This window comes from Anabas testudineus, chromosome 19, assembly GCF_900324465.2.
Source record: "Anabas testudineus chromosome 19, fAnaTes1.2, whole genome shotgun sequence".
In the NCBI taxonomy this organism is placed as follows: domain Eukaryota; kingdom Metazoa; phylum Chordata; class Actinopteri; order Anabantiformes; family Anabantidae; genus Anabas; species Anabas testudineus.
The window spans coordinates 13,564,796-13,581,023 of NC_046628.1; the positions used below are offsets into that span (position 1 = coordinate 13,564,796).

The window sequence follows — 16,228 nt, forward strand, 5'->3', positions numbered from 1 at the left end:
ACTTCACACATCCACCAGGAAGCCCGGCTGAGTTCAGTTCCTTTATTGCATTTGAACTTTAATTTGCTGCTACAATGGGACGAGCTTTTGCAAACACTACATACATGCAATATATCAGCATTTTAAATGCATTATTTCTGTGTGTGCTCATGTGTTTAAGTGGCTCTGCACAATCCGTGCCACAGCTTCACTGGCTCCTGTGCATTCACCATGTCCAACCAGTGCTGCAGCTGTGGGCCCCTGGCGTACATGAAGGGGCCCAACACCAGGACTCCGAGTAGGACTGGAGGCTCTGGGACAAAGAGCAAATGCAAATTTTAATTCGGAAACGTAGCTTCCAGAATATCAATAACATGTATTGTACGCACATTCTAGGCTTTATTTGATTTGCTTTGTGTCAAAGTGTCACACTCAGCAGAATACTATGTTGAGTATGTAGAATGACATAAAAGTTTAATACATTTCACCTGCTGACCTGTAATTATACAATTCTGCTTTTAGTGTCATAAGAGTCTTTTGAAATACAGTGAAAGTAATGTCATGTCATGAATAAATACATTATTTCTTCTAAACATTGCATTTTATCATCCTTTAATCAGAGCTGGAGAGGAAGAAGGAGGCTAAGCATAAATTTTAATAATAAATAATAAATCTCTCTAATATACACTGATATATTAGTTAAATCAGAATGTATGTCGTACATATTATATGAACAAATACTGTGAATTTAAAAGTTTGTGTGAACAAATGTGTTAATTGAATTTCAGGGTCTTCAAATTGTGTGAGGTTTTCATTTTTATGCATTTAAATGCATCTGCATTTAATCAAGAACTAATTCTGAGTCTCTATTATCTCTCAGTACTGCAGTGGTTCTCAACATGTTTGGTTTGTGATATGTGACAACAAAACTTTATACTCAAACGTCACTGGATACTCTTCCACTTGTTCACCTGAGGGGACGCTGTTTGGCTGCTGCAGCTCGAACTTCAGACAGGCCTCGTCCAGGTGCTGGGAGCGGAGTTTAAAAGTCATCCTATGGTTGAAGTGTGGGTTATTGTCACCTTTCACCACACAGCTGTGCTTGATCTTCACCACCTGAGTGTGTATCTGTAAGCTCACCTGGACACAAACACCTGGAAAACGCACACATGCTGTATTATTAAACTACACATCTGCAGACTTGTGAAGACTTGCTGCTAAAATAAGTCCTGGACAAACTTCTACCTGTGTCTGTGAGCAGCTGTAGTCCCTGAGCCCTCAGGACCACTGCAGAGAGGCGCTGCAGAGTGGGACTGTAGCTGAGAGATATCTGCACATCACCCAGCTCTGAACACTGTGAGACGAGCAATGGCAGAATGGTCACGACCTTGCTCGACCAAGCGTGTGCACGTGAATATATTCTCAGCTTGTACAAGTACCTGTGTGTCATCTTCAGTCTCCAGGTCCTTCCACAGCACCCTGCCAGCATGACCGAGCTCCCCCTCCAGAGGAAACAACACCCTTCCCACTATGTGGCGCTTGCCGTCCTGCTCCACACTCAACACACACACGCTCAGGGTGCTCTGATGCACACACACACCTGACACCTGTAAAGGAAACATGTGCACTGTTTTTAAAAATAAATAATCCACATGGATCCATGGCTTTAAACAGGCATTCAAGACATTTGTCTTCCCTTCATAATTGTACTCCAGTCCTGTATCTACTTCTGTAAAAGTTATTTTTCTTGCCTGGAAAACGAAGCAGTCACTGAACTCCGGGTCGGGCCCCGTGCCGCGGGCCTTGGCCTGCCGGGGCCGCCGGTCGTCAGGGGGAAGCCGCAGCTCCACCAGAGTGACGTTGCCATGGAATCGTGGAGGGAGGTTGGCGAGGCGGAGCAGAGAGACCATGAGCTGCTCGACGCTGTGGCGATACTCCACCGAGAAGCAGAGACGGGTGGCCATGCCAGGAGGGGGGGCCACCACCTCGTTCAGAGGAGAAACAGAGTAGAGACCCGCCAGAACCGTCCCAACAGGATACCAACCTGGCACATTTTATAGTAAATATTGTACTTTTACTCTATACATATGTGACAGGTATAGTCATGTCAGATCACAGTACAAGTTTCACTAAATGTTTATTAAATTCAAACATTAAACTTTGTGAAAAGTTCTAACGACCTACTCTGTACTGACAGTGACCCACGGTGGGCTAGTATGTCCTTATGAGCCTCCATCTTCATCTCATCGTTGGTCAGATCCTCATGGATCCTGGTCATGAAGCGAGGAGGCACGGTAAAAGGGATCTCACTGGGCCTATATATACCATATCAACACATCTTTGTTGACGTTCTGAGTTAAAATGACGTCTGCATGTTTTATTTGAAACGGGTTTCATGGTACTAACGTGGCCCACGAGCCCTGAGAGACTAGGATCACCGGTGCAGAGCACGGTGGTACTGATGGCACGGTGGAGAGCAGCTCCTGGTGTTCTGTTTGGCCTTTCGTCTTCCTCCTCAGACAGTACACCATCAGACCCAGCAGCAGCAGAACCAGAAGCCCCACAGACAGACCGACAGCCAACGGTAACACCTGGTCTGAACATACAAACACGGCACAGAGACAGTAACTAAGATTTTAATAAAGGTTTTTATCTAATGTCGATTTGCTTACCTGCCATGGAGAAGACAGGTAACTCTTCCTGTCTTCTTCACACACGCAGACTGTTTGAAGCTAGTTAAGTATTAGTTATTACAGTGAGAGGGTTTTTAAAGTAGAGCTGCTTGGTGTACTGGAGAGCAGAGAGAGTACAACACAGCTGGCTGATTCTCACCCTGTCACACCATAATCTGACTTTTTGGTTGGACACTGCGCTCACAACTCTTTAAAGGACCAAACATCCGTTTTCTGCCAGTTTATTCAAATACTCTTTTACAGGTATGTGATAATGTTAGTTATCATATATAAGTTAGGAACTGATGTTACAGCCGCAGAGTGATGCAGTGATTCAACATTAACTACAGCTGGTCTTGAGTTTACAGTCTCGTGATGTAGAGAAGCTCTGCGTCATAATCTGTTTTAAGGCTTTAATTGATTATTTTAGTTCACAGTGAGCATTTTAATTAAATTACCACACTCATGTACACACAGAAAAACTTGAACCAACTGGTTTCTGGTCTCTATTGATATAAAAACCATTGATGTTTGTATTCAACTGGAATTAAAATACACCCCCCCTTTGGGTGGGAAATGGATAAATGGGTGTGATTAGTACAATAACCTAATTTCCAGTAGGGTATTCTCTAACATCACATTTTTCTGGAGGGCTCCTAGCAGACTAATATGGTGGTGACAAGATAAAAAGCAATAAAGTTAAAAACAAACCCTGTCCTGCTAATCATCTGGTTCTTCACCATTGTCTTTTAAACCCTAAAGATCAACATCCACAGTTTGCCCTGAATTTTCTTGCAGGTTAATGTTTTCACCATATCAAGCTGTACATTTGTATGATTTGACTGTCTGATCTGATCTTAACTGACTGTGTGTGTTAAGTGAGATAACTCATCACTTAATACACACACACACAGACAATCTGTAGGACATCAGCTAATGAGATGACTGTTAATCCCCAGTGCTAATGACGGCAGAGTCATGGCCGTGTGGCTCATGCACACACGCACATGCACACATGCACAATACAGACGAAGAGAAATCTCCATATTCCCACTGATGCTAACTTCACGTCAGGTCCAGGTATGAGAGAAGAAACAGAGGAGAAGATCAAGCTGAATAAAAGCCACAGGAGAAGTGCAGATAGTGTGTTTTAGTCCGAGGCAGCAGATGGAAACAGGAAAGGTGATCTCGTTAAGAAGCGAGGAGGGCAGAGTGGAAGAAATGAAGGGAGGAAGGTAAGACGCCATTTAGGACGGGTGCGCAAAACAGGACACAAGAAGTAAAGTTAAAGGTAAGAGGTTCATATTTCTTTTATCACATTGCATATTAGTGTTTATGAAGTGTACATGTGAATAACTGTGGTTAATTCCTCCAGCACGGATAAACAGTAAGGCAGTGTGGGTAACTGCAGATCAGTGACAGTCGAAACAGTACCACGTACGTTTGGGACAGAGGTGCAGTACATTTAAACAGAAATATGAATTCATGCATGCATTGTGCTATTAAATCAGGCCGAAAGCACTTTTTAAACAACTGAGTGACTGGAGGACTGGCATAATCTGATTTTAAAAGGCATAAATGCACTGAATAATTACATGTGCACGCTAAGAAGAAGCAAGTTAATTATAATATTTATCAACCTCTTAATTCTTCTTTTGCTCATTCTATCACTGGGAGGCCAAACACTTTTTTAAATGTCTCTGAATTAATCAACATTTTGTCTCATTAATGAAATAATCTGGACTTTAATGGATGGTAATCTCATTAGGCTAATCTTGGAGTGACCGTGAATGTGTGTGTGTGTGCATGTCGCTGTGCACTGAGTGGTCTGAGGGTGTGCATTAAAGGTATGGTTTAATAATTTGGGTAAATACTTGTTAATATTTACCCCTCAGCAGTTAGAGACCAATAACAAAAGTAAAAGAAAGAAAATACTACACTTGCATAGACAAAACTATTACTCCAAATAAATAAAAATGTTGTTCCAGGTTGGTGCTGTGACGATGGCCAGGCCTGGACGCCCTGCATCTGAGGGATACCAGCCAGTCTGCTGTTCAGTCAGTCAGTCCAACTCTTACTCCAGTGAGTCTGGGGCTGTAGCACAGGAGGATGAAGATGACCAGGCACCCATTTTCTCCCTCTCCAAGAGCTACATGGATGTGGTCATGGCCACAGGCTCCCCACATAAGCGAGACCCAACCTGGACCACGATGGACCTGAGACGCAGCTCGAGCACCAACACCCACACTGAGCAAAACTCGGCGACACTCCAGAAGCTGCGTCCTCACAAATGGCCGCACATCAGAGCAACTAACAGCCTTCTGCTGCCTCTCACGGCCCAAAACGTGGGCATGCACAACCCCCCTGCACACAGCGAGCACCGGATTGGCAACATGCAGCGCTGGAGCACATGTAGCGGCAGCACACACAGTCGCAGCAGCACCCCAGACACCGTTATATGGAAAGCAGGGAACTCACGCCCATCAAGTCTAGTCCAGGATGCCTCTTGCTCTGCTACACCAGAATCTCCATTATCCAAACTAGCCTCTCCACCAAGCACACCCTCACCATTCATATCACCCCTCTACACTCCTACTTTACCACCTGTAGACAGTTTAGCGTCTGCTTCATCACAAAGACTGAGCACAAATAATCAAGAAGACTTACTGGTCTCCTCACCTGGACTCTCACCAATGCAGACTCACGCTGCCTCACCCTTGCCATCCATCTCTCCTGATCTGAGTCATCAGCTCACCAGTACAGAGGATGAATGTTTCCTAGAGAATAATTTGCTTTCTTTTCAGTTCCCCTCCCCTATCCCATCTACTGTTAGCTTAGCAGAAGGAGGTGTGTCGTCAGATCATGAAGGCCTTGTTGATGACGTGACAGAACAGCTGCCAAGTCCTGGAGACATGCAGTTGTCAGAGGGTGAAGCAGTAAGAAGCCCGCTACAAACGTTTAACTACCTGGCACCTAATTCTGCAGGCGAAGGACAAGACTTAGGAGAAGGAGAATCAGTCTGTCATCTTGAGCTACCTTGGCAGCCAGGGAAAAGCTGTCTGGCAGGTCGAGGTTGGAAGTCACCCCTGGTTTCTTCTTTAAGCGACTCACAGTTGGGCGACTGCTGCAGGAGCAAATTGCACATCAGAGAGGGCATCAGAAAGGATCCAAAGGCTGAGGTGTTCAGGGAGGAAGGTACAATGACTTCACAGCTGGAAATGGTCGATGCAGCGGTGCAGACTGTCTCACCTGTAGGCTCCTGGTGGGATCTCCGGAGGAATGTGTCCACCTCCAACATGGAGTCCCACTCCATCTTAGGCTCACCTCCTGGATCAAGGCTCAACCTGAAATCCTCAGTGGGGTCCAACTCTAATCTGGTGTCCCCGTCTTCCAGCATGTTTCCAGTGAGCAGCGGAGAGGAAGAGGAGAGACAGGGAGACGACCCGATGTGGGACATTAACGCTGCCTCTCTACATGATCTGGAGAGGAAGAGGTCATGTCTGAAGATGCAAGGAGAGGAGATAGATGAGATGGGGAGGAGGAGCAGCATGAAGCAGGTGCAGTGGGATGAGGAAGGAGTGACATGGGATGTTCATGGTGCATCTGTAGACCCAGATGTGCTGAGCACAGCCATACTGCAACATCTGGAACTACAGAACAGCCCCCAACCCCCAAGAAAGACCACTACAAAGAAGAAAGCTCCAAAGCCTCCTCTCCTATCAAATGTAGTGAAAGCCATAGGCCCAGAAATCAACCCGCCTGACACAATTGTTGCATCGACTGGTGTAATAGAGGTGACACCAGAAGGAGATGGAGAGAGGAAAATAGAGGAGGAAGGAGAAGACAAAAAGGAGGAAATAGTAGAAGCTCCTCGTAGAATAAGCAGAGCAGAGGAAGCTAACGCCAAAGAAGACAAGGAGGAGGTGTACGGAGAGGAGGCCACCAGCCATCCTAAGTCACCGTCTCGTGGAAGTGGGCAAACCAGGAAGAGGAGTGTGATCAGATCACTGAGACCTGGGTGGTGTGGAGGCTCCAGAAAGGCAGATGACTGATTTTCCAGCTGATCAAATCTTCAGTTTGCACAAAAATCAAAAATAATAAACTCTTAATGAAGCTGAGAGTAACACTGGAAGTAGATTTCCATTTTCTGTTGCTGTTGTTTAGACTTTCTTTTTACCATTTGGTAAAAATGTTGACAGTGGTAGAAATGTTTCTCTACTCACAAGTGAACAATTGTTTAGTGATGAGAAGATTCATTTCTAGTGAGATTATTATTAAACTGAAAGGTTATCCATTAACCAGTAAAACTATCAAACTCACTACCAACACATCTGTTAATGTAGATGTTCAATAAAACCTGATTTCTCTCTGTATGACTGTTGATCTACATGGTTTTTTTTTTGTTATAAATGATATAAAAATAGACGAAGGCTTAAAATCTTAAAAAAAGTCAAACAAGACAAACAAGCGATTACATGAAGCTATTTTAGTAAGTAAAATAAAAAAATACAAGCTATTTAATGGATGATGCTTTTACTTTGTAGTAATTGTATTTTTACTTTACATAACACTAAAGTATGTAACATGTTTACTAATATTATTTTAGGACAAATACAGTTTGTTCAAAACGTATATTATTGCAGAGAGGTGCTGTCGAACAGCCCAGCAGTAGCACAGAGATATTTGTTGAGTTCAGAGAACTATTTCAGCTTGGTCAGTTTTTCAGCTTCTTATTTATTGTAAATTGTTAATGATAAATATCTGTAAAGTTGTGCAGAGTGTGGTGCCCGATTCCTATCCATGAGAAATGAGGGGAGTGCAGTGAAGGAGAAACACGTCATAATTCACATTAAAATATTTACACTGACAACACACAAACCCCAGGAGGTGACTCAGCTCAAATACTGTATGTTGTTTGAGAACACAATCTAACTTTAAAACACACTCTACATCTACACTCTCTCTCATCTCTTTCCACACTCACTCCACTCATTCACTGCGGGAGGACTTGGTGAACCACGGTGGTGAGGTGTGACCATTCAGGCGCTGCCATTCAGATGAGCGCGCACATTCTCTTTCATTCACCACAGTAAAAAAGCTCAACTGACTCGTGGTTTCCACTGCAGTGTTGTTTTTAACAACATCTTATTTTCTTCATTCGCCCCAAATATTATAATAATATACTGACGGATGTTTAGTCAGGAATATGTGCCTGTAGGGAGTAGATCCACTGACAGCATAAAATATATACCACAAAGAGTCTGAGAGTCTAAGATTTGTGAAGTTGACGCCTATATTAACACTCGAGGCTTTAAAATGTGATCATATATTGGCTAAACATGACATAAAAAAAAACTTTTAATAGGGAACTCTTGAATTTAGTTTATGAATGTTGTGAAGTTAACTAAACTACAATAACAAACAGGTCAGCTGGGCACAGGACCAGGGGCACAAGAGGCCACAGGGGCCATAGGCTAAGGCCTCTTTATGAGTTTAATGATAGTTCTTGTTTGAAAGTCAATTAAAAGTTGACAAATGACCAAGAAACATGTGAAAAATGTATGAAAAAAGATAAATCATGACCAAAAAGACACTAAACACAAGACTACAAACGACACAACCTCCTTTCTTTCGGTCTGACAGTGAGAGGGATGGGGGACTTCTTATGTGCCTCCGCAGGCCAGTAGTAGATTTCATCCATTCGGAAGCTAAACTTACTGCACAAAACTTCCCAGCAACACTTTAAATATATATTTTGCAAGCGGTGAACTGACTGAACTGAATCATGCTGCTAGCATTTTTGGTGAAACGTATCTTGGTACCTCTTTACTGTGCCTCCTTGTTAATTACTAGACCGCAACACGTCAGCTTATACTAATATATAAGCTAATATGAGCCTCATGTATTGACTGATTAACTGTGGAATCGATGCTTTAACTTGAGGCGTTTCCTCTCTTTCCCCTCCTCGTTGTTTTTCCATCTTCATTCTGGTGACTACACCTGTAACAACAGCTTTTCTACTGTGTCATGTTTATGCAGAATGAGCTACAGTGGGCATGTGGGATGACAAAGGTCACCTGCAGGTCACTATGTCACTGCTGAAAGTCATATGACATGATGAGATGTTTGTTTGTGTACAGTGTTGCATTGCCTTTGTCCTGTGTGCATGTTAGTGTACTGTATGTATGTGAAAGTGCTGATGAAATCCCCTTTTTCTCAGCTGCAGTGGAAACTCGTAGCTGCAGGAGAACGATCCAGCGCTCTGCCTTTGTTGTTGACACCACTCATTGTTTCTGGAGGTATGCTGCTGATGTGCGTGTGTGTACACTGTATGTGTACCTGTGTATGTAGATCGGCATGCGCTTGCTGCCTGGTATAAAAAGCTTGTGATGTGTGCCGGCCGGTGATTCTGTGGAAGACGATGGCTGTACCAGGACCTCCTCTGCTTCTTCTGTCTCTGCTGCTGCCGCTGCTGTTAAGCAGGGCATCTCTGCCTGCAGATGCATACACACTCACACCCGGGCAGCAGCCACGGCACAAAGTCCTTCACCTGGGTGAGTGGAAACACAGACGACTCTAACACCTGAACACTGTCTCACAAAATACTTTAACATTTTCACTCTCCTCCTAGACTGGCCCAAGGACTGTGGTATGGCCCACTTCAAGCCCAACGCGGCTGAGAGGATTGTATCTGGGAATGAGGCCAGACCCCACTCCTGGCCCTGGCAAGTCTCACTGCAGGTAAATGTGCATTTTTTTATGGACATGTTTTAGTAATTAAAGAATCAAAATGTCTTTAAAGATGTCAAATAACTGAGTACTTTTGCTTCAGTTTTTGTTGCTTCATATCTTTGTGGTAATCAAAGCATCAAACCCTAAGAAACTAAGAGCTCTCCTTTGTCTCACATAGTGTATGTATGAAATATTTATGGCGTAATGTGGGTTTATGACAGAGTTTATCATTACTCAACTGGTCACACTACTGGTCATTATTATTTCTATTGTTATCATTTCTGGTTGTGTCTCAAAGGTTCGTCCCAGGGGAAGTAAACAATACATTCACGTTTGTGGAGGAACTCTCATCCACAAGAACTGGGTCCTTACTGCTGCTCACTGCTTCCAAAAGTAAGAAATCCATCCATTAAAGCAGAAACACAAATAAGCATCACAAGGCCCCAGTTAACTTAACCACTTCTTTGGGTCTCTCAGGGGTAAAGCTGAGGATGCTGGGAGCTGGAGGATTGTTCTGGGGAAGCACCAGCTGAAGCGTTCAGAGACAGCAGAGAGGATTTTCCCAGTAAAGAGAATCTACCGGCATGAGAACTTCCGTTACCCTGCTCACAGTGAGCTGGATTACGACATTGCCCTGGTGAAGGCTGCCACAGACATCCTCCCTTCAAACTTCATTCGCTACGCCTGCCTGCCGCGCAAGCAGACCAGCCTGAAACCAGGACACTACTGCTGGGTAACCGGCTGGGGAGACACACGGGGTGAGTAGAACTGGATACAGAAGAAAAAACCTCTGGAGAAAATGGTCCACCGATATGCTGTGGACATAGGATAGAACAGGAACTAAAAGACACTTAAACTGCTGAAATCTTTGTGAAACACTTTAGGTGGGAAGGAGAATGTGTCTCTGGCAGAAGCCCTGAATCAAGCTCGCCTACCCATCATTGACTTCAAGACCTGTCGTCAGAAGAAATTCTGGGGCGACCGTGTTCGAGACTCCATGATCTGTGCTGGGTTCAGAGACACTGAGGACCCACCTGCAGCATGCCAGGTTTGACAGGAATTAACCAGGATTAAAATCATGTCAGTCACTGAAACTTTCCACCTACTTACCATCCATCTCTCTCCTTCTTCCTCCAGGGTGACTCTGGTGGTCCTCTGCTGTGCCAGCTGGGTCGGGACCGCTGGGAGGTGCACGGTGTGGTGAGCTTCGGCCCCATCGGATGCACTGTGGAGAACAAACCCAGCGTTTTCACCCGCACCGCTGCCTACATCCCCTGGATCGAGGCAACACGAATCAGAGACTTCTTCCTGCACTAAGTGGGCCACATGCACCAGTGCTGACGAACATAAGCTATGCTGTTTTACGTTGGACGTCTACAGACACCAAACTGTACTTTCTAGTCTCACAACCACTTCAAAATGTAAATACATGTTCTGAATGTGCGATAATCGTTTCACAACAGATATTTTACAGCATAAACTATGCAATGCTCTGCAGCAGAAAGCACTGCATAGTATACAAACACCTTTTATATTCAGTCTACTTTGTGCAATAAAGATTGTTAAAAGCAAATGTTTTGTGAACATTTTCCATTTTTTATTATAATTAAACACTGTGGCTTTGATAGAGACGCAGAAACATACACATTTCTAGTACAGATTTACAGTGATTCCTTCTGGCACAGTAAAACAAAATTAACTGAACATACGCTTTAATAAATACAAGAGTAGAACTGACCATCAGGCTTTGTTTTCTGTTTGTATGTGTTGAAAATTTATTTGCTCTCCTACAAAAGAAGAGTCTTCCAGTCCAAAATCGGAGCATGAATCCACTGCCATTTATCTGGTGAACCAAAGTTATTTTGTAATTGTGGGTTGTTGATTTCAAAACGAGCATGAAAGACTGATAAGTCTTCGTAATGATATTATGAATGTCACAACTCTGTAACATCCTAATGGGTTGTTACTGATCAGATCAGTGACAGGAATACCTCAGAGGATAAAGACAATATAGACAGGGGTGACAGAGGACGGTCTACATCTGGATTTTTCCAGTGGAATTTAGTCCGCATTTTCACAACTTCTTTCTATTCCCAGAATGCTCCTGGAAAAGAGAGTGGCTTATGGGGGGCAAACCAGTGAACTGGGGCCACCTCACACTTCCGCAGAAAGCATACCGCATTTGACCAGAGCCTAATTCCTCTTAGTGCTGTGATTAAACGCTGTGTCCTGCAGATATATTTGGCCCTAATGTTAAAGCAGATGGGTGCGAGAATGGTTAGTATAGCCTGGAGGAGGAGGATGAGGAGCCGGTGAGGTGGTCCCAGTTGTTGTAGAGAGCGTAGGCACCAGACAAGGCTAAACCAGCCAGACCTCCACGAGCTACACCCTTTAAACCACCTGGGAAAACAATAATAACAGAATTAAATGTAGCCTGGGATGAACATACAATAAACACAAATATTCACATGGTTCACATACTCCACTAGCACTATGGAGGATTTTATGGGTGTTCTCAATATAGACATGAAAGATCAGATTTTTTGTGTTATTTCTTTAGGCACATTATATTTGTTAATAGTATTTACTTAGATCATGAGCAGATCACATTTTATGTCAAATTTATGCGGAATATCATGAAATTCCACATACTTATTCTTGCCACTGCAAACAGAGAAAAACATCTACCTGCTGATTTAAAAAGCATCCCAGTTAACGTTCCTGCAGCCACTGTGTTGATGTCATCTTCTGCTCCCCTGGCTTTCTCTATCACCACACCAAAAGCACTATATAACAAAGCTGCAATGACAACAAACAAAAAAAAAAACTTACAAACTTAGATGATTCAAAAGAGGGAACTTAAAAATTAACATGCCCAACATCAAACACAAAATTCCTAAAAGCATGTCAAAGACTACACATTATAAAATATAAAGTAATTCCATGTCACATATTGCAGTATGTTTTTTGACAATGAGATAATTGATGGATTTATTACCAGTAGTAGTTTACGCTTATTTTTTCTGACTTACCGACAGAGCCTAGGGAGTTGGCCCATGAAGCACCTTGTCTGGTCACCATGTTAAGAATCCTGTAAGAGAGAGGTTGCACACATTTAGACAACTGCTCAAGTTTTTCAAATAAAACTCATTTCAAACTGCACTTTTGCTATACTCACTGTACATTTCGAGGTTTGGACCATGCCATGTCTCTGGTCTCCTTCAGGCCCATTCTTAGACCATTTAAAGCTCCAAGTGTTGCTCCTGAAGGCAAAACAAAGAGACATAAAGGTTAAGCAACACATATGGTGAAGTCATACTGATAATTGGAAACCAAAACCACCACAGTAACTGACTCATATGAACTATGGTGTACATAAAAGTAGTTTAAACTAGTTTCTCCAGTTAAGTTCTGCTTACACATGCAATGTAACAATATCCATATGTAATTAAAACAAAAAATAGAAATGATCATTATATCTGCTTTAAAAGTACCTTTTTATTGTGATTATTCAGCTACATTCAACTAATGTGTTTGTGAAATCTAATTATCTCTCACCAGTCATGCAGGAGCCTCCAATAGTGAAGAAAGCCAGTTCAAACCTTCCTCTTGTTTTATTAGCGCCTGTAGGTAGTATGAACTCATCTGTGTCCTAAAACATGACAGTAACAATTAGTTTAGTGGCACAATACACAAAACCCACTCATTTACTACACGTACAACAGCTAAAACTTCACTTTAGCTTTAGCTTTAGCTTACCTGAACCAGGTAGCGAGGGTCGACATTGAGATAAGGAGACAGAGGACTCATTCCAGTCACTGAAATGACATTATGATAAAAAGTTTTTTTATTTCATTCCAAAGAGCTTCAGTTCTATGTTGAGAAAACTGTAGACTCCAGACGTTTAGAGGCCACAATATTGGCTAATACTACAGCTGTTACTGGTAGCATTTAAGCTAACTGAAGCAATGTGACAGCCGATAAACAGGATTGCAACACACTTACGTGGGACACCGGCGAGCTCTGTGTTGGAGTATTCAGGTGCCCCACCTCCGAAGAGGCCCCCGAGTCCTGATCTGACTCCCCCCGATCCTTGAGAATTGTTGTCCATGGTTTAAAAAGGGATCCGAAGGGTCACCTGGAGAAAGCTGGAGCCAGGGGAAGATGCTAGCCAAACCGACCTGGCTAACGTTAGCAAACGCTAGCTATGTCCAAACACTTAAATTCAAGACAAATGGGACAATGTCGAGCTGCTAGATTTACCAGCACCAAAAGACACTGTCTCGGTAATGCTTGTGTTGGATCTTACGTAAGTTTTTCCAAGTAAAACACCCGTTTTTCGTAACAGATTACCGAGCTTGTCTTTTCATCATGCTCCTGACCTCCAGCAACACGCTCTGCCGTAAAACGGCGCCGACGTCACGCTGTCGTGACATCATGAAATCTAGAAAAAAACAAACAAAAAACAAACAATATCGTCATTTGCATCTATTTTATTTCATTATTTTTAAACAGTAACATTTTTTAATAAAAGAATAAAGCGACAGAACAGTTTTCATATTGGCAGTAAGCCTCATTATTTTACGACACCTCCACAGATTTGCGATCAGTTTATTTAACTCAGAGACAAATGAACATTTACAAACTGTCTTTAAATGATAAGGACGGTCTGTTTACACAAAGTTTACTTCTAACATACAATTGTACTGATGAAAAAATTAATACAATACAAACACAACACAAATACTGTGGCAGAAGAAGTTTATTTAATTATAAAAGTGTCAATATGGCAAAGTAAAATAGATATATAATCAGTAAAACCACAAAGAAATAGTCAAAGATAATTAACACGTAAAATTAAAACGTGAAATGGATTCAATAATTTACAGTTTATACAAAAAACTATTGTAGAACAAACTAATAATAATTGACCTTCTTATAGGTAGGATTTAGGATTTTTGCATTACTGTTATATAAGTCTGCATAAGTTTCAGCTCTGTGTGTCTAATTAACTGGCAACAGTTTGTAGCTTAAAAGAGTCAATCAAATGTTTTTGCATTTTGACATCAGTTTTCTGTTCATTATCTGATTGATTTAGCTTTACTTCTGTGGCATACTGTTTTAAACTGTGGTCAATGTATTGTTAATCATTGTAATTAATGGTGGAGTTCCTCACATGATACACAGGGAGGCGGCAGAGAGCTGACACTGACCACACATCACTATACAGGAGTCAAACCTGTTGATTCTGGTGATCCTCCTTCCAATTAGGCTTGATTTAATTGATTTAATCACATTTATAAGCCACAGATACAAGTTGGATTTGCATGATTCTGTTTGAATTACTTGAAGCAGAGACGTAGAGCCGGTTTAAATTACTTCCATGTGACACCTGTAAGGCTTTAAAATGCACCATTCCCCCACTGTTAACACATGCTGGGTACCCATGATGCAACAGGAGGACAAGACCACACGCATGTACACGTACACGCATGTTCATGCAGCTCAGCTCAGCTCCGGCCATCTGCTGTCGGTCAAAGGGACAGAGCCACTGAAGGAATTTAGTGTGTTGAATTTCACAAATAACAGAGCATCTTATTTGGATTCTGCCATTGTATGTGTGTATTCAGAAGGGGCCAAGTGGAGCGATGAAGTTTGCCATTGTTGCCCAGTGTGGGTGTTTTCAGACTCTCTGGCATGATCTGTGAGTTAGTGTTCTCTGTGTTACTGCCCAGTGTGCCCACTGTCTTTCCCACAATGCCCCATTCAGCCCTGGGCCTCTCTCCCACTCCATCTCCCTCTCTCTCTCTCTCTCTCTCTCTCCATCAGGGATGCCAACCATTTTGTGCCTCTGGCTAATCATCATCATCATCGCTGTTGTGCTACAAACCAAATTTTCAGTTGTGGGATAAAATAGCTGTGATGTCATCTCTGTTATCTTTTTCAGCAACTCTTGTTTTCATGCTCTCCTTCCCCTCCTCTCTCGCTCTCTGTCTTTCTTTCTGTCTCTCTGAGCTCCCAAACACAAAAGACAGAGAGGCCACGACAGGACCCCAGTGTATGCTGGTTGTCAAGGAGACAAGGAGACAGTGTTGGGTCTTTAAACTGCCTCAGAGGGGTGTGTGGAGTTAGGGGGAGTTGGCCTTATTTACATGGGAAGAGGACAAGGGAGAGAGGGGCTTGAAATACAACTTTTGAGTCGTTTTCTCTGCAGCTTATAGGACTCCACTGTTATTCGTCTAAAATCATTCTGCTGCAGCTCGGTCATCAAATATTTACCAAGCACAGGAAATCTGGAGCTGTTCATTATGTGGAGAATGCCGTGCATACACAGCAATGTAAATCAACCTGTCTTTTCCTCTTGCTTTCTCTCTCTTTTTCTCCCACACACCCCCATGCACACAAAAACACTTTGATTGGAAGCGCTGAGAGCTCTGGGTCCTGTCGTTGGCCATGGCGAGAGCTGACTGCAGAATACATTACCAGATGCTCCAAAAAAGCGTTTCACACAGAAAAAGAAACGAGAAAAGAAAAAAAAAAACAAACAGCGCACAACTTGACTGAAAACAGGAAAAACAGAGACAAGTGTACACACCCATCCAAACAAACACACATACATGCACCCCCGCCCATCTGTATCCACACATTCTCTCTGTCTCTTTTATTTTCTGTCTCTTGCTATCTCCACCCAGTGCTTCCACTCGGCTTCTTCCTGTCCAGAGCGGCGGTCACATTATGTCCTTTCTCTCTCTGTGATCAGGGGGTTGGGGCTGCGGCCACAGAGCAGGCTCAACTCCAAGCCTGAAGTTCAATATCACCCCTCGACTCCACAATGAAAGCAGGAA

At 42.9% G+C, this 16,228-nt stretch overlaps 3 protein-coding genes across 3 annotated transcripts; 1 reads left to right on the forward strand and 2 right to left on the reverse strand.

The window, feature by feature from the left end:
• Positions 1 to 32: 32 nt before the first annotated feature.
• On the reverse strand, positions 33 to 2,762 carry syt15 (synaptotagmin XV). Its single transcript, XM_026351688.1, has 8 exons — positions 2,652 to 2,762; positions 2,386 to 2,575; positions 2,164 to 2,294; positions 1,731 to 2,023; positions 1,419 to 1,586; positions 1,225 to 1,333; positions 951 to 1,133; positions 33 to 292 (listed from the first exon to the last, which is right to left on the reverse strand). The coding sequence occupies exons 1-8, from the start codon at positions 2,656 to 2,658 to the stop codon at positions 156 to 158; spliced, it is 1,218 nt and encodes a 405-aa protein (XP_026207473.1). The 5' UTR covers positions 2,659 to 2,762; the 3' UTR covers positions 33 to 155.
• A 6,279-nt stretch (positions 2,763 to 9,041) lies between these two features.
• On the forward strand, positions 9,042 to 10,873 carry zgc:112285 (serine protease). The gene is made up of 6 exons (XM_026351790.1): positions 9,042 to 9,205; positions 9,283 to 9,392; positions 9,682 to 9,776; positions 9,861 to 10,141; positions 10,268 to 10,431; positions 10,521 to 10,873. Exons 1-6 carry the CDS (start codon positions 9,073 to 9,075, stop codon positions 10,698 to 10,700), a joined length of 963 nt encoding a protein of 320 aa, XP_026207575.1. The 5' UTR covers positions 9,042 to 9,072; the 3' UTR covers positions 10,701 to 10,873.
• Positions 10,874 to 10,964: 91 nt separating this feature from the next.
• timm23a (translocase of inner mitochondrial membrane 23 homolog a (yeast)) lies at positions 10,965 to 13,781 on the reverse strand. The gene is made up of 7 exons (XM_026350546.1): positions 13,389 to 13,781; positions 13,143 to 13,201; positions 12,942 to 13,035; positions 12,562 to 12,646; positions 12,416 to 12,474; positions 12,072 to 12,182; positions 10,965 to 11,783 (listed from the first exon to the last, which is right to left on the reverse strand). The coding sequence occupies exons 1-7, from the start codon at positions 13,492 to 13,494 to the stop codon at positions 11,662 to 11,664; spliced, it is 636 nt and encodes a 211-aa protein (XP_026206331.1). The 5' UTR covers positions 13,495 to 13,781; the 3' UTR covers positions 10,965 to 11,661.
• Positions 13,782 to 16,228: the final 2,447 nt, after the last annotated feature.